This window comes from Nerophis lumbriciformis, linkage group LG26, assembly GCF_033978685.3.
Source record: "Nerophis lumbriciformis linkage group LG26, RoL_Nlum_v2.1, whole genome shotgun sequence".
Classification (NCBI taxonomy): Eukaryota; Metazoa; Chordata; class Actinopteri; order Syngnathiformes; family Syngnathidae; genus Nerophis; species Nerophis lumbriciformis.
The window spans coordinates 8,923,407-8,947,019 of NC_084573.2; the positions used below are offsets into that span (position 1 = coordinate 8,923,407).

Below are 23,613 nucleotides of genomic sequence, written 5' to 3' on the forward strand. Positions count from 1 at the left end.
TACCCATTCACACACACATTCACACACTGATGGAGGGAGCTGCCATGCAAGGCGCTAACCAGCACCCATCAGGAGCAAGGTGTCTTGCTCAGGACACAACGGACATGACGAGGTTGGTACTAGGTGGGGATTGAACCAGGGACCCTCGGGTCGCGCACGGCCACTCTTCCACTGCGCCACGCCGTCCCTAAGAAATGATTACTTTAAAAAAGTAGTTTTATACTTGTGAGTGTTGATGACACAGCTTTGCAACAGTTGATATTCTAGTTTCAAGCATGTTTTACTCAATATAGGTCATCAAATCTCAGCAACAAGCTGTAATATGTTACTGAGATCATTTAGGACCAAAACACTTAAAACAAGTAAAACTCTAACATAAAATCTGCTTAGTGAGAAGAATTATCTTAATAGACAGAAAATAAGCAAATATCACCCTTATTTGAGATATTTAATCTTACTTAGATTTCAGTTTTTGCAGTGTACACCAGGGGTGTCAAATGTACAGGTGCAATCTGGCCCCCAAGATGAGTTTGCTAACTAAAAAAATGAGCCGCAATTTTTTTAATGAAAGAAACTGCTGTTCTAAATGTGTCCACAGGATGTCGCAATAGTATTTCAAGTGTAACCCACGTCACACTGTAAAGATGACGTGTCAGCTGATTTTAAGCGTTGTCTGGATTGGCTGCCGCTACTCCAATCATCGCAAGCGCAAACAATCAGCTGCTACTGTTGTGGTTGGCAGCAGATGGCGGCGACCTGTTGCTGTATCGTCGCACAATACCGTCATTCATTGTCAATTATCCACTCAAAGGATGAAATTACGAAACAGTAAGATGCAAAGACTTAAGTCAACACGACCATTATCTTTGTAGTTAGACTTCCCTGCAGCGCTCGCAACTGGTTGACGCCGGGATGCGCACCCTGAACTGCTTTGTAAAAATGTGTGTTCCTATATTTGTTGTTTGATCTATTTTATTTTATGCTTAGATAGTTACATTGTTTGAATTTTTACTTATGTTACCTTGATGTTGGTTACGGTGTCATTTTGATAATTGTTTGTATTATAAGTGTGATATTCGACGGATGATAAATTAATGTGTTGTTATAGTTGCATATTTCATACCTGCCAACTTTTGAAATCAGAAAAACCTAGTAGCCAGGGTCCAGGGGCCACAGGCAAAGTCTTGGTGGGGGGGTTCACTTCGCCCCCCGACGCAAAATGATTATTAGCATTCAGACAGGTTAAAATGTTGCTAAAACCATCACTTTTCTATCAGTCACAGTGACTTTTCAAAACAAAAATATTACAGCAAAAATCATATGGGTTGATTGACATGTTTATTCTGTAAGCTAACTTCAATAGTTTGAAATTATTTTGACAGTTAATGCCAGTTATCCTGTCAACCTTTCACAAGACTTCAATTTGTTAATTGAAAGTATAAACAGTATAAACACTTTTTACAGTAAACAAATGGTAAAACAGTACTAAACAATTCCATAAAAAAAAAAATTGGTGTCATTATTAACTTTCTGTCCAAGCTTGTATAATCTACTGCCTTGTTCAATTGTAAAAAATATTCTGTGCCTAAAATTCACATTTCTATCACAATTATCATACTGTAAACATGGTAAGCTAACTTGTGTTTTTTTGTCCCAACGTGGTCTTTTACATCGCTAATTCCTCCGTGTCCGATCGAAAAATCTTGTCTGCACAAGGTGCAATTCGCGTAGTTTTCACCCTTTTTGGAACGGATAATTATTCCCGGATAGGCTTTTGAATATTCTTCACGGAATGACTGCAGTTTTCTTTTCGGTTTAAGACTCGTTTGCGATTTTTCTCCGGCTGATTCCATGATCGTTCGCTCGTTTGGAAACAATGGCAACTGGTGCCTCGTGCTTGGCAGCGGTGCTATAAATAGCCTCGCGCATGGCATTCGGAATGGCTCGATTTTTTTTAATTAATGAAAAACCATATTTTTTATCACTGCAACCGTAACCCGGAATAGGTTGATGAAAACCGTACTAATTACGGGAAAACCGGAGTAGTTGGCAGGTATGATATTTCACCAGTGCGGCGCCTTGACGAAAAAATCGGTTGCTTTTCCGAACACGTCTTTAATGAACTGCCAACAAGAAGTGCTTAAAGTTGAATGACTTTGTAAAAACACTGAGACAAAGTCTATGTTCATTGTGTTCTTTATGGTGTTTTTGAAACTGCTCTATTTTTTTCCCTCAAAATTTTCTACCAACTTGAAGTGTTTTGCCAAGAGGATTATTTATAATGTGTACATTTTCAGAATGTGCTTGCTCTATTTTTGGCTGAAGTAAAACAAAGAAAACAATCTGAAGTTGTCCTTATTTTTAAGTTATTATGCCATGATTTTACCAGTCCGTCCCGTGTGGGAATAGATTTTCCCCCATGCGGCCCCCGAGCTAAAATGAGCTTGACACCCCTGGTGTACACGCATACGGCCAGCATTCGCATAAGTCTGCGTTATTACACACAACAGTATGCGTTTGCCTGCGGACACGGCCTAAAACTACCCTTTAAGATGCTTTCATTTCCTTGGTTCTGAAGTTTGTTCTTCACATTCCTCTTGCTGTGAGCCACACAGGCTTGTACAAACCCTGTTTCCATACGAGTTGGGAAATTGTGTTAGATGTAAATATAAACGGAATAAAATGATTTGCAAATCATTTTCAACCCATATTCAGTTGAATATGTTACAAGGACAACATATTTGATGTTCAAACTGATCAACTTTTTTTTTTTTTTTTTTTGCAAATAATAATTAACTTTAGAATTTGATGCCAGCAACACGTGACAAAGAAGTTGGGAAAGGTGGCAATAAATACTGATAAAGTTGAGGAATGCTCATCAAACACTTATTTGGAACATCCCACAGGTGAACAGGCAAATTGGGAACAGGTGGGTGCCATGATTGAGTATAAAAGTAGATTCCATGAAATGCTCAAACAAGGATGGGGCGAGGGTCACCACTTTGTCAACAAATGCGTGAGCAAATTGTTGAACAGTTTAAGAAAAACCTTTCTCAACCAGCTATTGCAAGGAATTTAGGGATTTCACCATCTACGCTCCATAATATCATCAAAAGGTTCAGAGAATCTGGAGAAATCACTGCACGTAAGCAGCTAAGCCCGTGACCTTTGACCCCTCAGGCTGTACTGCATCAACAAGCGACATCAGTGTGTAAAGGATATCACCACATGGGCTCAGGAACACTTCAGAAACCCACTGTCAGTAACTACAGTTGGTCGCTACATCTGTAAGTGCAAGTTAAAACTCTCCTATGCAAGGCGAAAACCGTTTATCAACAACACCCAGAAACGCTGTCGGCTTCGCTGGGCCTGAGCTCATCTAAGATGGACTGATACAAAGTGAAAAAGTGTTCTGTGGTCTGATGAGTCCACATTTCAAATTGTTTTTGGAAACTGTGGACGTCGTGTCCTCTGGACCAAAGAGGAAAAGAACCATCCGGATTGTTATAGGCACAAAGTTGAAAAGCCAGCATCTGTGATGTTATGGGGGTGTATTAGTGCCCAAGACATGGGTAACTTACACATCTGTGAAGGCGCCATTAATGCTGAAAGGTACATACAGGTTTTGGAGCAACATATGTTGCCATCCAAGCAACGTTACCATGGACGCCCCTGCTTATTTCAGCAAGACAATGCCAAGCCACGTGTTACATCAACGTGGCTTCATAGTAAAAGAGTGTGGGTACAAGACTGGCCTGCCTGTAGTCCAGATACGTCTCCCATTGAAAATGTGTGGCGCATTATGAAGCCTAAAATACCACAACGGAGACCCCCGGACTGTTGAACAACTTAAGCTTACGTTGTCTTTGTAGTGCATTCAATTGAATATGGGTTGAAAAGGATTTGCAAATCATTGTATTCCGTTTATATTTACATTCAACACAATTTCCCAACTCATATGGAAACGGGGTTTGTACATGAACAATTATGTGCTACTGTTGCCATTAGAAATAAAAAGTCGCGCATAGTTCTAACTTAGGATATTTGTCGGTACAGAAGTGTACCGCTTAAACAACAACATGGCTGACTGGGCCGAGACACAGTCGCAGCCAGTTGGAGGGGGTGAGGTGTTCACTTGCATGTCAAGCCCCACTTTTCAAAGCGTCTGTAAGGCAAAATGTATGCCCAATTTTGACCAAAGCACCACCATTTTAGATTAAAAATCATAATATGACCCCTTTAGGAAACGCTGATTTGGGCTTTGTTTACACTTTAGTTGAGAGGCCTGTTTAAGGCTGTACTTACCAATATTGGGATGATTCAAGATCTTCATTATTCTGACTTCTCTGAAGAGCTGAAAAACAAAAGACATGCACATATTTTCACTACAATTCAGATATGAAGGATTCCATCAAATCCTTTTATACAGTCAACGGTTATGTTATAATCACATACAATGTAGTGTTATTTAAAAGGGGCTCCTACTCATTTCAAGAGCATATAATATGATACTGAATTCCAGTGCGTACTAAAGTAAGCTCCATAAATGTCAAGATTATGTACAAGGTAAATCTGCTGTCTTCTCTTGGTTAACACACTTGGGAGTCCACAGCCTGCACGATACACACCCATACTTGCCAACCTTGAGACAACCGATTTCGGGAGGTGGGGAGTGGGCGTGGTTGGGGGCGTGGTTAAGAGGGGAGGAGTATATTTACAGCTAGGATTCACCAAGTCAAGTATTTCATATATATATATATATATATATATATATATATAAATATAAATAAAAGAAATACTTGAGTTTCAGTGTTCATTTTATTTACACATATACACACACATAACACTCATCTACTCATTGTTGAGTTAAGGGTTGAATTGTCCATCCTTGTTCTATTTGTCACTATTTTTCTAACCATGCTGAACACCCTCACTGATGATGCATTGCTGTGTGGCACGCAAAAAGTGCTTTCATCAAATGCACTAGATGGCAGTATTGTCCTGTTTAAGAGTGTCACAACATTGCTGTTTACGGCAGACGAACTGCTTTACGGTAGACAAAACGTGACTGCTGTTGTTGTGTGTTGTTGCCGCGCTGGGAGGACGTTATTGAAACTGCCTAACAATAAACCCACATAAGAAACCAAGAACTCGCCCTCCATCATTCTATAGTTATAACATGATTGGGCAGGTACGCTGTTTATATTGTGTGCCTGAATTTCGGGAGATTTTCGGGAGAAAATTTGTCCCGGGAGGTTTTCGGGAGAGGCGTTGAATTTCGGGAGTCTCCTGGAAAATCCGGGAGGGTTGGCAAGTATGTACACACCTGACCATGCCATGCATACTTTGTTGCAATTGGTCAGGGGCTCGAGGGTCAGCGCCACCCCACCACTGCATAGAGACATGCCCCGCCTCAAGCAGTTATGTGATAATAGTCATCAAAAATTAGAATTGCATGAATATTTGAGGTTGTGATTTTTTCACAAACACAGCAGTGTTGCCAATTAAGCAACTTTGTCGCTGTATTCACAGTGCATCCGGAAAGTAATCACAGCGCTTCACTTTTTCCACATTTTGTTATGTTACAGCCTTATTCCAAAATGGGATACCATTTTTTGGGAATATAGAGCGCCTAGTGGTTAGAGTGTCCGCCGTGAGATGGGTAGGTTGTGAGTTCAATCCCCGGCCGAGTCATACCAAAGACTATACAAATGGGACCCATTACCTCCCTGCTTGGCACTCAGCATCAAGGGTTGGAATTGGGGGTTAAATCACCAAAAATTATTCCCCACTGCTCCCCTCACCACCCAGGGGGTGAATAAGGATGGGTCAAATGCAGAAGACAAATTTCACCACACCTAGTGTGTGTGTGTGTGACAATCATTGATACTTTAACTTAACAGAGGGATATAAGCCACACCTACTAAATTTTAGAAGAAATAAATATTTTCCATATATTAGCCGTACGGGACTATAAGCCAAAGATATATACAGTGGGGCAAAAAAGTATTTAGTCAGCCACGATTGTGCAAGTTCTCCCACTTAAAATGATGACAGAGGTCTGTAATTTTCATCATAGGTACACTTCAACTGTGAGAGACAGAATGTGAAAAAAAAATCCAGGAATTCACATTGTAGGAATTTTAAAGAATTTATTTGTAAATTATGGTGGAAAATAAGTATTTGGTCACTTCAAACAAGGAAGATCTCTGGCTCTCACAGACCTGTAACTTCTTCTTTAAGAAGCTCTTCTGTCCTCCACTCCTTACATGTATTAATAGCACCTGTTTGAACTTGTTATCTGTATAAAAGACACATGTCCACAGCCTCAAACAGTCAGACTCCAAACTTCACTATGGCCAAGACCAAAGAGCTGTCGAAGGACACCAGGAAAAGAATTGTAGACCTGCACCAGACTGTGAAGAGTGAATCTACAATAGGCAAGCAGCTTGGTGTGAAAAAATCAACTGTGGGAGCAATTATCAGAAAATGGAAGACATACAAGACCACTGATAATCTCCCTCGATCTGGGGCTCCACGCAAGATCTCATCCCGTGGGGTCAAAATGATCATGAGAACGGTGAGCAAAAATCCCAGAACTACACGGGGGGACCTGGTCAATGACCTGCAGAGAGCTGGGACCAAAGTAACAAAGGTTACCATCAGTAACACACTACGCCGACAGGGAATCAAATCCTGCAGTGCCAGACGTGTCCCCCTGCTTAAGCCAGTGCATGTCCAGGCCCGTCTGAAGTTTGCCAGAGAGCACATGGATGATACAGCAGAGGATTGGGAGAATGTCATGTGGTCAGATGAAACCAAAATAGAACTTTTTGGTATAAACTCAACTCGTCGTGTTTGGAGGAAGAAGAATACTGAGTTGCATCCCAAGAACACCATACCTACTGTGAAGCATGGGGGTGGAAACATCATGTTTTGGGGCTGTTTTTCTGCTAAGGGGACAGGCCGACTGATCCGTGTTAAGGACAGAATGAACGGGGCCATGTATCGTGAGATTTTGAGCCAAAACCTCCTTCCATCAGAGAGAGCTTTGAAGATGAAACGTGGCTGGGTCTTCCAGCATGACAATGATCCCAAACACACCGCCCGGGCAACGAAGGAGTGGCCCCGTAAGAAGCATTTGAAAGTCCTGGAGTGGCCTAGCCAGTCTCCAGACCTCAACCCCATAGAAAATCTGTGGAGGGAGTTGAAAGTCCGTGTTGCCCGGCGACAGCCCCAAAACATCACTGCTCTCGAGAAGATCTGCATGGAGGAATGGGCCAAAATACCAGCTACTGTGTGTGCAAACCTGGTAAAGACCTATAGTAATTGTTTGACCTCTGTTATTGCCAACAAAGGTTATATTACAAAGTATTGAGTAGAATTTTTGTTATTGACCAAATACTTATTTTCCACCATAATTTACAAATAAATTCTTTAAAAATCCTACAATATGAATTCCTGGATTTTTTTTTCACATTCTGTCTCTCACTGTTGAAGTGCACCTATAAAATTACAGACCTCTGTCATCATTTTAAGTGGGAGAACTTGCACAATTGGTGGCTGACTAAATACTTTTTTGCCCCACTGTACGTTGTGAAATGAGTTTTTTCAGCAATGTCACCATGTGACGACGACGCGCCGTCATGCCTGTAAAACTTTTTTCCATCGTCATAAGTGAGCCATTTGCTGAAAAGTGGCTCCTGAAGCCACTTTTCATTGAAGCTTCACTTCTTGGGTTTATTGCTCGCCATGACAAAAACAATAACACGCTGCAATCCTAATAAAACTTTCGGCAAATCAGAATTTAAGAAATTCTACCAGAAAGTTCATTACTTTGCAGTCGAACAATAAAAACGCAATAAACGGGGACGGAAATTTGACTCGGCAAAGATGAACAAAACACCGGCAGAAAGCGATAATCTATAAAAAAAACAAGTAAACAAAAGTTTTGACCCGGAGAAGGCAGGGTCGGTAATATACATTTTTGGGTTATTTATTTAACAAATTTGCAAAATCTTCCACCAAAAATATTTTTCTTAGTGGAATATTTGATGTGAAGTAATGGGAACCTTGGATAGGTCAATAATTCATAATAACATTGATTTTGATTCAATATTATGTTTTGAGCAATGACCGTTTGAAAAAAAACAAAAAAAACAGCTTTGTTTTATTAGTCAACATTGCAACTTTTTCTAAATGACATTTAACCTTTAAGCTTTTTTATGTCACTTTTGTTATGTTTTTGTTTGTTTTAATAGAATTTTTAGAATGTGCCATGGGTCTTTAAAACATTAGCTGTGGGCCGCAAATGGCCTCCGGGGCACATTTTTGACACCCCTGCTATAGATAATAAAAAATTTAATGTGATAAATCTATGGATAAAAAGCAGAGCCTGGCGACGCATGCGCGTTTATCATAACTCTCTCTCTCTCTCTGTCCCTCCCTCACCAATACTGCTGCCCGCACAATTTGTTTTGTTTTTAACCCCTTCTTAACCCTGAATGTACATTGAAAATACACGCAACCCAAACTCAAAATGCCGGACATTTGAGGCATTTAAGAAACTCCGCCCTGACAGCTCCGCAAAAGAGGACATGTCCGGTGAAAAGAGGACGTATGGTCAGTCTATCCTAGCCCGTTAGCTGCTAGCATGCCGTGTGTTGTGCCTCGGTGTGCATTGTTTGCACAACGTGCGTTACGCTACTTAATATGTCCGTGTGGAAACTCATTCGGTACACCTCCGAACCGAACCGGAACCCCCGTACCGAAACGGTTCAATAAGTGAAGTGAAGTGAATTATATTTATATTGCGCTTTTCTCTAGTGACTCAAAGTGCTTTACATAGTGAAACCCAATATCTAAGTTACATTTAAACCAGTGTGGGTGGCACTGGGAGCAGGTGGGTAAAGTGTCTTGCCCAAGGACACAACAGCAGTGACTAGAATGGCGGAAGCGGGGATCGAACCTGCAATTCTCAAGTTGCTGGCACGGCCACTCTACCAAACGAGCTGTACAAATACACGTACCGTTACACCCCTAATATATATATATTAGGGCTGCAACTAACGATTATTTTGATAATCGATTAATCTGTCGATTATTACTTCGATTAATCGATTAACAATCGGATTAAAGAAACAAACTACATTTCTATCCTTTCCAGTATTTTATTGAAAAAAAACCAGCATACTGGCGCCATGTTCTTTCAACTTGCCAAATAAAACAAAGGAAAATGTTACAAAAATGCACACTTTTGACACCCCTGCTATAGATAATAAAAAATTAAATGTGATAAATCTATGGATAAAAAGCAGAGCCTGGCGACGCATGCGCGTTTATCATAACTCTCTCTCTCTCTCTGTCTCTGCCCCTCCCTCACCAATGCTGCTGCACGCACAATTTGTTGTGTTTTTAACCCCTTCTTAACCCTGAACGTACATTGAAAATACACGCAACCCTAACTCAAAATGCCAGACATTTGAGAAACACCGCCCGACAGCCCCGCAAAAGATGACATGTCCGGTGAAAAAGAGGACGTATGGTCAGGACCTAGCCCGGTCGCTGCTAGTCCTCTTTTGCTAACATGCTAGCAGCTAACGACCTACGTATAGACTGACCATACGTCCTCTTTTCACCGGATATGTAATCTTTTGCGGGGCGGTCAGGGCTGAGTATTGTTTACACAACGTGCAGTACGCTACTTAATATGTCCGTGTGGAAACTCGTTCGGTACACTTCCGCACCGAAACGAAACCCCCGAACCGAAACGGTTCGATACAAATACACGTACCGTTACACCCCTAATATTTTGATTATTGTTTCTTAGCTGTTTGTAAATGTTGCAGTTTATAAATAAAAGTAAAAACAAACAAACAAACAAACGTAGCCTCTGCGCATGCGCTTAGCATACATCCAACAAATCGATGACTAAATTAATCGCCAACTATTTTTATAATCGATTTTAATCGATTAGTTGTTGCAGCCCTAATATATATATATATATATATATATATATATATATATATATATATATATATATATATATATATATATATATATATATATATATATATATTTTTTTTTTTTGCCTTTTTAAAGAAAATATATGCATCATTGCAGATGATGCAAATTAAATGAGGATGTCATATTGACCACGCCCCTAGCGCCACAGGTATACTGAGGGTAACCCTCAATTTACTTGGCATGTTTTATGCAGTTAGCAAATAAATGTCTGCATGAAAGGGCCTAGGATGCTTTATTATTCCTGGTATAGGAAACATGGCTGCTTTGAGTGCACATTAGGAGAATCCACTGTTGGATCAGAGACGCAAACATTGATCTTTGCGCTTGCCAACATTGACACACTTGTCAGGGAAATGTGATCGTATCTTTACGGCCTCTGCGGCAGCAGAACGCAGGTGCGCTGCAACATGTCGATGCGTGTGAACGAGAACAAGCGCCTGCTTTTTGACGTCACACAGCAGGTTTGACACATTTCAACACGCTATCAGGCTTCACCGAGAGATGGTTTACTGTGCGTGTGTCGTATGTGAAACCAGTGGCATTATTGATGGTCCTGTGCTACACCCACTCTCGGACCGTCCCTTCAATAAAACATCAATACTAGACCAGGCACTGGTAGTCACAGCCACGTGCACACATCTCTCATCAACACGTACACAATGCTAATAATCTGTACCTACAAACATACTGTAGTTGTATGTTCGGCCTGCCGCAACCAGACAGACTGGTCTCTGAGAAGTCATGCAGAGCAGAGACGGGCCTCCTGACACCCGGACTCCAAAAAGTTGCATGGGAACACTTTGTCAGGTATGTGGGAACACGGTAAACACCATTAGTGGAGGAACACGCGAGATGATTCACCGCATAATGCGAGCGTTAGTTGCAGGAGGACATAAAGCCCCGGCTGATGCCGTCATTCCGCTACAATGAAGTTACGCAAGGGGTCTTGTGATTGACACACAAAGTTGAGGGCCATTACTGTACTCTGTAGACTGACTGAAAAACTCCAGTGTCACACCTCAGTTTTGGCAAGCCTGGCGGTGGAGTTTGTAAACACAAGGCCGTTAGCCTGGCCAGCAGGATGTTAGGAGTAAATACGATCCCACCAGGTTGAAAACAGAGGTCAGGCCACACAATCCATACGCACTTACTACCAGAACGAAGTGTGCGTGAGCTCAATAGCTAGCTTTGATCACAGCACTTTATTTTACAAATAACTTCTTAATCAAGCAGAAAAACCACTGGACTTCAATCACAATGAGAGTCATAACACGTAAAGGGGGTTCTTTGGTGTTACAGACCTTTTTTAAGCCGCTTTCTGACCGTCTCTTCAGGATGAGCTTATTTACGTGGCTCCACGTGACACCATCTTTGTTGTGGTTTTTAGCACTTCAATATAGGGCTGGGTGATATGGCCTAATATCTCGATATTTTTAGGCCATGTCACGATATACAAAATATATCTCAATATTTTGCCTCAGCCTTGAATGAACACTTGATGCATATAATCACAGCAGTATGATGATTCTATGTGTCTACTAGGGATGTCCCGATCCGATATTTGGATCGGATCGGCTGCCGATATTTGCCAAAAATTGCGTATCGGCAAGGCATGGGAAAATGCCGATCCAGATCCAGTTTAAAAAAAAACTCCGGTCCGTGTTTTCCAACGCACAAATTTAAATAATACATTCCACTTTTCTGCTGCTCCGTAATTTCCGTTCTGCATTTTCCAGCACACCTTCAACACATCCACAGGTATGTGAATTCTCACGCAGTTGCTTTTAGCTGCTGGCATTACACGACAGGCTCTTCTCACTCTTTCCTGTGTCTCCCTCTCACAGACAGCAAGTGCACCTTCTTACACACGTCACATACTGTCACGACATACGTCACATACGTATACGTCCTCCCCGAGCAGAGAGGTAGCAGCATGGCTAACGTTAGCTGTGATGCTAGCACAGCCGTGCGAGCAACGCTCCCTCTAAGGTGCTCGCCTGTGCAATTGCGCACTGTTTAAGCGTCCTCTGCGCATAGCATATCTATGCCACGCACAAAATCAAATAAAAAAATAAGCGCATAACAATTTTCGACACACGGACACGACAGAGAAAACAGTTTTCGTCATCATTGTTCAAATATTGTAACGTCTGTCGAGACGCTTATCTCCATTCGGTGCCACACGTCCACACCATCAAAATGCCGAGGCAAAAATTTCCACATCAACACCGTATGAAAAAATTAGTGATTTTTTTAGTTGTGATTTCCTTCTCTGCATGAAAGTTTAAAAGTAGCATATATTAATGCAGTATGAAGAATAATGTTTTAATGTAGACATGCAAGCCTTGAAAGAAAATTTTGAAAATCAAGACTACATTTCCTGCAAATGGGTGCATTTCTACCCTATATTTTAACTTTAGATTTATTCTCATATCAAACTCTTTTGGCTGTCTTTTTGACACTTACATCCGGCGCCCCCCTCCACACCCCGGATTATAAATAATGTAAATAATTCAATGTGATTATCTTGTGTGATGACTGTATTATGATGATAGTATATATCTGATAGTATATATCTGTATCATGAATCAATTTAAGTGGACCCCGACTTAAACAAGTTGAAAAACGTATTCGGGTGTTACCATTTAGTGGTCAATTGTACGGAATATGTACTTCACTGTGCAACCTACTAATAAAAGTCTCAATCAATCAATCAAAACACATAGAATCATCATACTGCTGTGATTATATGCATCAAGTGTTCATTCAAGGCTAAGGCAAAATATCGAGATATATATTGTGTATCGCAATATGGCCTTAAAATATCGCAATATTAAAAAAAGGCCATATTGCCCAGCCCTAGTTCAATGATGCCATTTCTGTTTGTCATGTATAATTTTGTCTATTTCGTGTTTATCCTTGAATAAACAGGTCAGTTTCTTGTTACCAACCATTGTGTATTATTCAAACTCCCCTAATTCAGCTGGCTAGTTGTTATCAAGAGTACTAAAACCCTTTTCAACATGATTCTGACAACTAAGTAGGCTAAATAACTTTAAACTTTAATACATGCTCGGATAGGCCAGTATCGGTATCGGATCGGAAATGCAAAAACAATATCGGTATCGGATTGGAAGTGCAAAAACCTGGATCGGGACATCCCTAGTGTCTACATTAAAACATTCTCGTCCATACTGCATTAATATAAGCTCATTTTAAACTTTCATGCAGAGAGGGAAATCACAACTAAGTCAATTTAGCAAAAGTGTATTTATTAAACAGTTATTAAGCAGTGGCACAAACATTTATGTCATTTCCAAAACAGAAAGTGCAAGATTGTCAGAGACATTTTTAAAACAAGCTATTAGTGCACTTTTGTGCATGATGTCACTAAGATGACATATCAAAACAACACTAAATTAAAGTGCACTTTTGGTACAGAACGCTACTATAATAGTTTAAAACAAATAAAATGCACTTTTGTGCATGATGTCACACAAGATATTTCAATAACTGATATAAAAATGAGCTGCATAATAGGAAATCAAATAGTGCATGTCCTTCGCTATGTGGTAGGTTCCTGCGGACGTTATCTCCTTCTGTTGTTGACTATTTTTTTTCATACGGTGTTGATGTGGAAATGGTTGCCTTGGCATTTTGTGGGTGTGGCACCGAACGGAGATGTTGACATGCGGAGTTTCAAGCACTCCTTATTCTCTAGCGAGAGACTTTTCAAATGATGCTACACATTAGCAGTAATGCTACTTTTTGTAGCAACGCTTTTGCCGTATACTTGACATATTACGGTTGTCTGTTCAACATCTTTCTGCTTAAAGCCAAACCACCGCCAGACGATGGACCCCGTGCTGATTTTCTTGGAAATTAATCATTCTTCTTCCATTTGTTACCAGATTCGCACCTTCTTTCTCTCGTATTACCACTCGCACCATTCCGCTAGCATCACAGCTAACTTTACCCATTCCGTTATCTCTCTGATCCGCGAGGGCGTACGACGTTGCACGCGCAGTATGTGACGTATGTAACAAGGTGTGCTTGTTTTATGTCTCTGTGAGAAGGAGAGACAAGAAAGAGTAAGAAACGCATGTAGTGTAATGCCCGCAGTTAAAAGCAACTGCGTGAGAACGTATACTCAAATATCACGATATACCGTATTTCCTTGAATTGCCGCCGGGGCGGTAATTAATTTAAAACCTCTTCTCACTCTGGCGCTTACCAAAGGCATGCGGTAAATGCAAGCATGCGCTAATTATTTTAAAACCCCTTCTCACTCCGGCGCTTACCAAAGGCATGCGGTAAATTTAGGCCTGCGCTTTGAGTGTGATGTAAGGATACCATCATGAAAAGCACATTTAATTAAAAAAAACTTTATTATGGTCTTACCTTTACTTATAAATGAAGTCCATGCGCAGCTCCTTCTGAACAAAAGCATCGATAACTTGTTTATAGAAGTCTTCCTTATCTTTCTTCAGTTTTAAAAGTCTCTCTGTCTCGATGGAGATCTTCCTTTAATTAGTACCTCCTGCTTCGATTGAAAGTCCAGTTTAGAAAACTGTTTTATTTTAGATATGTAATCCTCCATGTTAAAAGTGCAAGTGAGAGGAAAAAATAAACGATCGCTGCTAACTGTTGCTGCTTGTTGTCACTTCTTCTGCAGCCGAGTAGTCGCAAGAAGGATCACTAGCGCCCTCTACCACCAGGAGGCGGGAGTCATTTAATGACTCATATTTGACACACGCAGCTACGGTATATTAATAAAACATAGCTGCTTACTGTTCTTTTTAGCATATTCAATTGTTTGGACCTTAAATCCTACTGAATAGCTCTTTATCTTCTTCCCTTTATGCGATTTCAAATTATTGAAATCAGCCTCCTCCATTTTGAAAATGATGACAGGTGAAGTGTCACTCGCGACGTGACGAGTTTGACCCGGCGGAAATTCTAGACATGCGCTAATAAAAATAATATTTTGCGAAACGAGTTTGACCCGGCGTTAATCCTGGGCCGTCGGTACTGCTAAGCATGCGCTAATTATTTTGCGAAACGAGTTTGACCCGGCTGGAATTCTAGGCATGCGCATACTATATACCCGGCGGCAATTCAAGGAAATACGGTAGTCATTTTCTGTATCGCACAGAAACAAACCCGCGATATATCGAGTATATCGATATATCGCCCAGCCCTACTTCAATATCGAGTCTACTGACGGATTAAGTTCAAACTTTGAATTCCGGAATGGCAACAGCTGGGGATGCATGCGCATGTACGAGTCAGTCTGCCCCACAAGAGGATAGCAAGTAAGAAGGCGCTTAATGGCAACAGCGTCAGACTAAAATGGTGGACTTGCGCGAGGATCTTCGGGAAAAATATACGGATAATCCGCTCGCGTCAATGAGAAAAACGTCACTTTTTTATGCCCCTACACATCAGGGTGCAGTCTCCGGTCTTCAGACCAGGGTCTCCTAAAGATCCCAAAAACCCATTTTAAAACCTGTGGAGACCTGGCATTCCAGGATATAGCTCCCAGATCAGTGGTTCTTAACCTTGTTGGAGGTACCGAACCCCACCAGTTTCATATGCGCATTCACCGAACCCTTCTTTAGTGAAAAATATATATATATTTTTTTTCAAATTGAAGACAAAGTTATATGTTTTTTTGCACAAAATGAACCGTGCATGAACATCACCTTGTTCAAAAGAACAAAACCAACACAGTGCATGAACTCACAACAAATTACACCCTTGCAAATCAGATGGAAAATTAGACGGAACATTGTTTGGTGGTATCCATAATATGCCGACAGGGAGAAGTTTTTATTTACACGATGAGTCGGGTGTGTCTCGACCTCCGCGGTGGAGGCTCCGCCGAACTCCTGAGGCCGACTCACCGAACCCATAGGGTTCGATCGAACCCAGGTTAAGAACCACTGTCCCAGACTCTGGAACAACAAGTCCCTCTGTGAGCTTGACTATGTTTACATTTTTATGAAACATTTGAAGACTTCTCTTATTAGTAAAGCTTTTAGTTGAAGCACCTTTTAACCATAATTTTTATTCCACTTTTTATGAGCTTTCCCCTGTTTTAATGGAATTGTTGTTTTAATTCACCTATGTCAGGGGTCGGCAACCCGCGGCTCTAGAGCCGCATGCGGCTCTTTAGCGCCGCCCTAGTGGCTCTCTGGAGCTTTTTAAAAAATGTATGAAATAAGGAAAAAGGTGAGGGGGAAAAAATATATTTTTCGTTTTAATATGGTTTCTGTAGGAGGGCAAACATGACACAAACCTCCCTAATTGTTATAAAGCACACTGTCAGCTTCATTGATTCGAGTATTTGGCGAGCGCCGTTTTGTCCTACTAATTTTGGCGGTCCTTGAACTTACCTTAGTTTGTTTACATGTATAACTTTCTCCGACGTTCTAGGACGTATTTTATGCCACTTCTTTTTCGGTCTCATTTTTTCCACCAAACTTTTAAGGTTGTGCGTGAATGCACAAAGGTGAGTTTTGTTGATGTTATTGATTTGTGTGGAGTGCTAATCGGGCATTTTTGGTCACTGCATGACTGCAAGCTAATCGATGCTAACATGCTATTTAGGCTAGCTATATGTACATATTGCATCATTATGCCTCATTTGTAGGTATATTTGAGGTCATTTAGTTTCCTTTAAGTCCTCTTAATTCAATTTATATCAATTTATATCTCATGACACACTATCTGTATGTAACATGGCTTTTAATTTTTTGCGGCTCCAGACAGATTTGTTTTTGTATTTTTGGTCCAATATGGCTCTTTCAACATTTTGGGTTGCCGACCCCTGACCTATGTTTTGTAAATAAAATGTACTTACTTACTAACGGGGGAAATTCCAAACCGACCATTTAGCGAAAGTGTGAAGGAAGGCAAGATTGTTTGAAAAATATCTCCACAGTGCCGCCACGGTTTGATTTCAAATTTTCGGGACTTGTGCAGATTCAAATGGACAACAGCAGGTACAAGGGGTTAAGAAAAGTTGGTTTTGCATAATAGGGCCCCTTCAAAAATGGCAATACTTATTTGAGAAACTAAGTCAGGGCACATCACACAACTCTCAATGCATGGTCATGTAATCGCTCCTCGACAGTCGAACTCGTTATGCACGGGTTTGTGCTGCGGGGACTGGGCTGATCGATTCGCCGATACAAACACATGCACTCACGCATAAGCGTATCGCTGCGGACTCCATGGCGAATGCTCCTCCACAGGTATTTTTCACAAACGTTCATAGCAGCAAGCACAAGACAGAGTCCAAATGAGTCCACAAAGTTAAACTGAAGACATGCCAGGTAATTAATGTGATCGTTCCTCCACACGCTATACAGACCGCAAATGAGAACTTGTTAACGCGACCAGTTCAAGATAGAAATCTAATCCTAGCGTGTAAACAAGATTAAAATATACAGTGAATTCCTTCATTTTTGTGATTCAGCATTCAAGACCATCCAAGAGATTTACACAGATCTTTTTTTTTATTTATGTGTGGGAGCATTTTTGCCCTAATGTTCTCAGGCCAAAACTCTATCACAGTTACCGTACTCTCAGAAGGTCATCAACCCCAAAAGTCCAATATGCCTACCTACCTCACTCATGGGGCAACTAAAAATAACATAGCACACAATGTAACTGTACCACACAAACTGAACTATCTGTATGTGGGTATCACACTAAAATACATGCAAAACTACACCCATCAACAGGAACCTTATGGGGACGTGTGCGCATGGACTTCCCAGCATGCCTTGCGGGTTGTAGATACGGGTATACCGTAATTTCCCGATTATAAGCCGCTGTTTTTTTCCTTAGCTTTGGACCTTGCAGTTTATAAAACGGTGCGTCTAATTTAGGAATTTTTCTTCGCTAATTGCCATAAAGTAATGTGTTCAATAGTTTTCATTAAACCAAAGGAAAAAACGCTGTAATGGTGCGTTGTTTGTGCTACCACGCCAGGTGGAAAATGTACTTCCTGTTTTAATGCCTGGAACTGAAAGTAAAATCTTCTATAGCGTTTTTGTCATTCATCACTTCAAGGAACGTTTATGAGTTTTACAATATAACAAACAATTCTTTCTTACTAAACCATCCCATGTGTGATGTCTGTAGGAGTGTTTTCATGCATATTTGTACGTGCTATCGTAATGTAATGAAGCTAGCGTTGTTAATATTAGCTACTATGCTAACACGTTTAAAAATGTCTGTGATAGTATTAATAACTTACAACTAGAGATGTCCGATAATGGCTTTTTTGCCGATAGCCGATATTGTCCAACTCTTAATTACCAATTCCGATATCAACCGATACCGATATATACAGTCGTGGAATTAACACATTGTTATGCCTAATTTTGTTGTGATGCCCCGCTGGATGCATTAAACAATGTAACAAGGTTTTCCAAAATAAATCAACTCAAGTTATGGAAAAAAATGCCAAGATGGCACTGCCATATTTATTATTGAAGTCACAAAGTGCATTATTTTTTTTAACATGCTTCAAAACAGCAGCTTGGAATTTGGGACATGCTCTCCCTGAGAGAGCATGAGGAGGTTGAGGTGGGCAGGGTGGGGTTGTATGTTGTAGCGTCCCGGAAGAGTTAGTGCTGGGTTCTGGGTATTTGTTCTGTTGTGTTTATGTTGTGTTACGGTGCGGATGTTCTCCCGAAATGTGTTTGTCATTCTTGTTTGGTGTGGGTTCACAGTGTGGCGCATATTTGTAACAGAGTTAAAGTTGTTTATACGGCCACCCTCAGTGTGACCTGTATGGCTGTTGACCAAGTATGTATTGCAATTACTTGTGTGTGTGAGACAAGCCGTAGGTATTATGTGATTGTACCGGCACGCAAAGGCAGTGCCTTTATGGTGTATTGGTGCTCTGTACTTCTCCCTACGTCCGTGTCCCACTACATACAGCGGCGTTTTAAAAAGCCATAAATTTTACTTTTTGAACCCGATACCGATAATTTCCGATATTACATTTTAAAGCATTTATCGGCCGATAATATCGGCAGCCCGATATCATTGGACATCTCTACTTACAACAACTAATTTTTGTATTGTTTTCGTTTAACAAATTCTTCAGTAAATTCACCAAGACTTAAAAGTTATTGAGTCTGTTTAGCCCGGTGGTGCTCATTACGTCGATCGCGAGCTACCGGTCGATCGCGGAGGGTGTGGCAGTCGATCACCAGCCAGGCATTAAAAAAATAGTCCTAAAAATGAGTGATCATAAATCTTCACTATGACGTCACTTTCGTCACTTGATTGACATTCACGGCACCCGAGGGTCTTCTGAGATGACGCTGGCTGCTGCCAGCTCATTAACATTACCGACTGGAAGGCGAGAAACACTTTATTTCAACAGACTCTGGCACCGTACCGGTCGTCAAAACTCCAAAGACCGACTGCACAGTTGCGCTAACAAAATAAGAGTCTCAGAAAGCTGTCGTGCACAAGCTAGCAAGCTACGGAGTTTGCCGCCAATGTATTTCTTGTAAAGTGTATACAAGGGAGTACGGAAGCTGGACAAATAAGATGCCAAAAACCAACCACTTTCATGTGGTATTGGACAGAAAGGAGGACTTTTTTTCCTCCTCCATTCGAAAATGCGGACGTTATCCGCACCACTGTCTGATTCCAATCAATGCAAGTCATCAGAATCAGGTAATACACCAACTTATATTCTTGTCTTCATGAAAGAAAGGAATCTATATGTGTTAAACATGCCTGTATTATCTTTAAACACCTTAACTTGTTAACAATATTAACTATATGTGTTAAACATGCTTGCATTATCTTTAAACACCTTTAACTTATTAACAATATTAACTATATGTGTTAAACATGCTTGTATTATCATTAAACACCTTTAACTTGTTAACAATATCAACTATATGTGTTAAACATGCTTGTATTATCTTTAAACACCTTTAACTTATTAATAATATTAACTATATGTATTAAACATGCTTGTATTATCATTAAACACCTTTAACTTGTTAACAATATTAATTATATGTATTAAACATACTTGTATTATCATTAAACACCTTTAATTTATTAACAATATTAACTATATGTATTAAACATTCTTGTATGATCATTAAACACCTTAAATTTATTAACAATATTAACTATGTGTTAAACATGATTGCATTATCATTAAACACCTTTAATTTATTAACAATATTAACTATATGTGTTAAACATGCTTGCATTATCAATAAACACCTTTAACTTATTAACAAAAACATATATTTCATAAATAAGTAAATATAAATTATATATATGAATGAGGTAGATCCCCACGACTTGATCAATTGAAAAGTAGCTCGCCTGCAGAAAAAGTGTGAGCACCCCTGGCCTAGATAAAAATACACAGTGGAAGACTGTTTACGTTTGGTTAAACACCCCAATGCCCAACTCCTCTGCTCGACCTTTGTCCCACTACATCTTCTGCAGGTGGAGGCGGTGCGCAATGGCGCGTGAGTCAACTTCCATTCCTTACTTTAGGGAACAGTAGCTGAAAATAAAACGGTGTCCTCGGCCACACCTTGCAGTTACATAAGAGATCAGCTCACAGTGGCGCTGTAAAGCGGCAGCAGCTAAAAGCCTCAAGACAAACAGCTCGGTCCCTCAGAAGGCAAACAAGCTTGATGCGATGCACTTGGTCAACATCTGCTTCCCAAATAGGGCGGATGTGTCCGTGCTGCATCAATATTAAAAACAGCAACTGTTCATGTCAAGAAGGATTACAACAGTTAGTCGCTAACCTTGTTGAAGACAGGTAGGGAATCACAGCATCCCTCTAAAACAAGGGTGCACACACTTTACCAGCAGGCGAGCTACTTATCAAATGACCAAATCAAATGCTCGTTTTCTATGACCCTTATTTTGTTAGCGCAGGCAGGATGGAGCAGCACTTGTATTGGGAAGACAGGAACTGTGCGGTTGGTCTTTACACCCTTGACCGCGGGTGTTTCTTCTTACTGAGCTCGCACCAGTCAGCGGTCATCAAGTGACAAATGTGACTGACTGATGATCGGTAATGATGCATTTTTTTTTAATCCTGGCTAGGGCAAGGCGATTTAGACCAAAAACTGATATCCCGGTATTTTTAGGTTGTGTCGGTGTTCTAAACAAAGCGTGCAAAGTGTTTAGTTTAAACTAGAGATGTCCGATAATGGCTTTTTTGCCGATATCCGATATTGTCCAACTCTTAATTACCGATTCCGATATCAACCGATACCGATATATACAGTCGTGGAATTAACACATTATTATGCCTAATTTTGTTGTGATGCCCCGCTGGATGCATTAAACAATGTAACAAGGTTTTCCAAAATAAATCAACTCAAGTTATGGGAAAAAATGCCAACATGGCACTGCCATATTTATTATTGAAGTCACAAAGTGCATTTTTTTTTTTTTAACATGCTTCAAAACAGCAGCTTGGAATTTGGGGCATGCTCTCCCTGAGAGAGCATGAGGAGGTTAAAGTAGTCGGGGTTGGGTGGTAGCGGGGGGTGTATATTGTAGCGTCCCGGAAAAGTTAGTGCTGCAAGGGGTTCTGGGTATTTGTTCTGTTGTGTTACGGTGCGGATGTTCTCCCTAAATGTGTTTGTCATTCTTGTTTGGTGTGGGTTCACAGTGTGGCGCATATTTGTAACAATGTTAAAGTTGTTTATATGGCCACCCTCAGTGTGACCTGTATGGCTGTTGACCAAGTACGCATTGCATTCACTTGTGTGTGAAAAGCCGTAGATATTATGGGATTGGGCCGGCATGCAAAGGCAGTGCCTTTATGGTTTATTGGCGCTCTGTGCTTCTCCCTACGTCCGTGTACCACTCCGTACAGCGGTGCTTTAAAAAGTCATAAATTTTACTTTTTGAAACCGATACCGATAAATTCCAATATTACATTTTGAAGCATTTATCGGCCGATAATATCAGCAGTCCAATATTATCGGACATCTCTAATCCTTATCCTTTCCCATCTTTGTAACTGAGCTACTGTGTGGAACAATTTCCCTTGTGGATCATTACAGTTTGTCTAAGTCCAAGTCTATACATTGTTTAATGTTAATATATGTGAGTAATTTATTTTTAATTGTGGTGTGTGACTGCTGTTGTTCTTATATGTATTTCTATAACTTTGTTTTTGCTGCCCTCTTGGCCAGGTCGCTCTTGAAAAAGAGACTTTAATCTCAATGAGTTTTTACCTGGTTGAATAAAGGATATTCATTGATTGATTAGTTATTAAAGAGGCGCCACCCGCCCCCGCCAGCCACTGGATCAACGGTGCGGGCGTGTCCGCTGTGTGCGAAGGCGATTACGGTGCAGGGGTCGTGCCGCTAATGGCTGTAACAAAGGCTCATCAAAAGATACCGGTATGGCGGTATTGTCTCTAATATATACCACCAAGCCCTAAACCCTGGTAATCGACCCACACCCGCTCTGCAACAGACGTACTGGGCACCCATTTTCGAGAAGGAAAATCTATCTCTAAGTCTAACTACCATCTAAATATATCGCCACAAGCGGATGTGTAGATGTTGTCAACATGAACAAAAGGTCCACTCTGCGGGATTAAAGCCCGGATTCAATCCTGGAGCTTTGTATCTTTGACATCAGTGGTGACGCTCATCTGTCTCGGGATTTGTCAACTCTTCATCAGTGGAACGGGAGAGGAGGTGACACTCGGGTATTTATAGACCCACACTACTTTGAGTTTCACCATGACATGAGAAAAGCATGAAGTCTTTTAAGATTGCTCTAATTCCTTTAAATAAACATGAGAGGGAAATCAAACTCCCTGGTGGCTAAAATCAACAAAAAGTGGACAAAAGCAGCCCGCAAGCTTTGTGTGTAACGCTGACATGACTCAGTGCTTTTTTAGGGAGCCTCTGACATACAAAAGGCTACAATCGATGGAGCTTTGGAAAAACTGATGGGATACCATCATGGCTGTCACGAGCAATGGCGGTGGCAGCGGTGCGCCTGGTCCTGCTCACGCCCCTATGATGAGCAAAAAGGCCTCTGGATCTGCTCAATAGTCTCTGACCTCCCAGCCAGGGACAAACCCCCCCCCCCCAAAAACAAAAAAACAGCACAGTTCCTGGCCAGGCCAAAGAGACAATGGCTGAAAGCCCACGCTGCAGTAAAGTCATGTCAAGATTAGAACGGAAGTCACGCAACACTGACGTCACCTTGTGTTCACATTCATCACCAATCTGCATCGGCTAAAAACAAGTAACCTTTGGAGAGCATTTGTTTTTATTTTTTAAAGATTTTGCGATACGGGGAGGTAGCACTGCCAGGTGATAAATGCGCTACCATCTCCTGTCAATCATGTTTCACAGAACATTGACTATGTTTTTTGTTTTACGATTAGAGTACTAGGGGTGCAAAGTCATCGATCAATCTTTGTTTCCAGAGTTTGCTGACTATATTTGCCTGTAAGCAGAAGTGCATTTGCTGTCTTTTGTCAATTTGGTTGAGTTAAAATCTCATGTATTAAAGGGGAACATTATCACAATTTCA

The 23,613-nt window shown here is 40.8% G+C and overlaps 1 protein-coding gene across 16 annotated transcripts in view; it reads right to left on the minus strand.

Moving 5' to 3' along the window:
- mark3a (MAP/microtubule affinity-regulating kinase 3a) overlaps positions 1-23,613 on the minus strand; it is a 113,955-nt gene that overhangs the window by 59,939 nt on the left and 30,403 nt on the right. For all 16 annotated transcript variants that reach the window (XM_072916243.1, XM_061987444.2, XM_072916244.1 and 13 more), the window contains exon 5: positions 4,306-4,354. In XM_072916243.1, the coding sequence (XP_072772344.1) occupies positions 4,306-4,354 (49 nt within the window). The remainder of the gene's footprint in view (positions 1-4,305; positions 4,355-23,613) is intronic.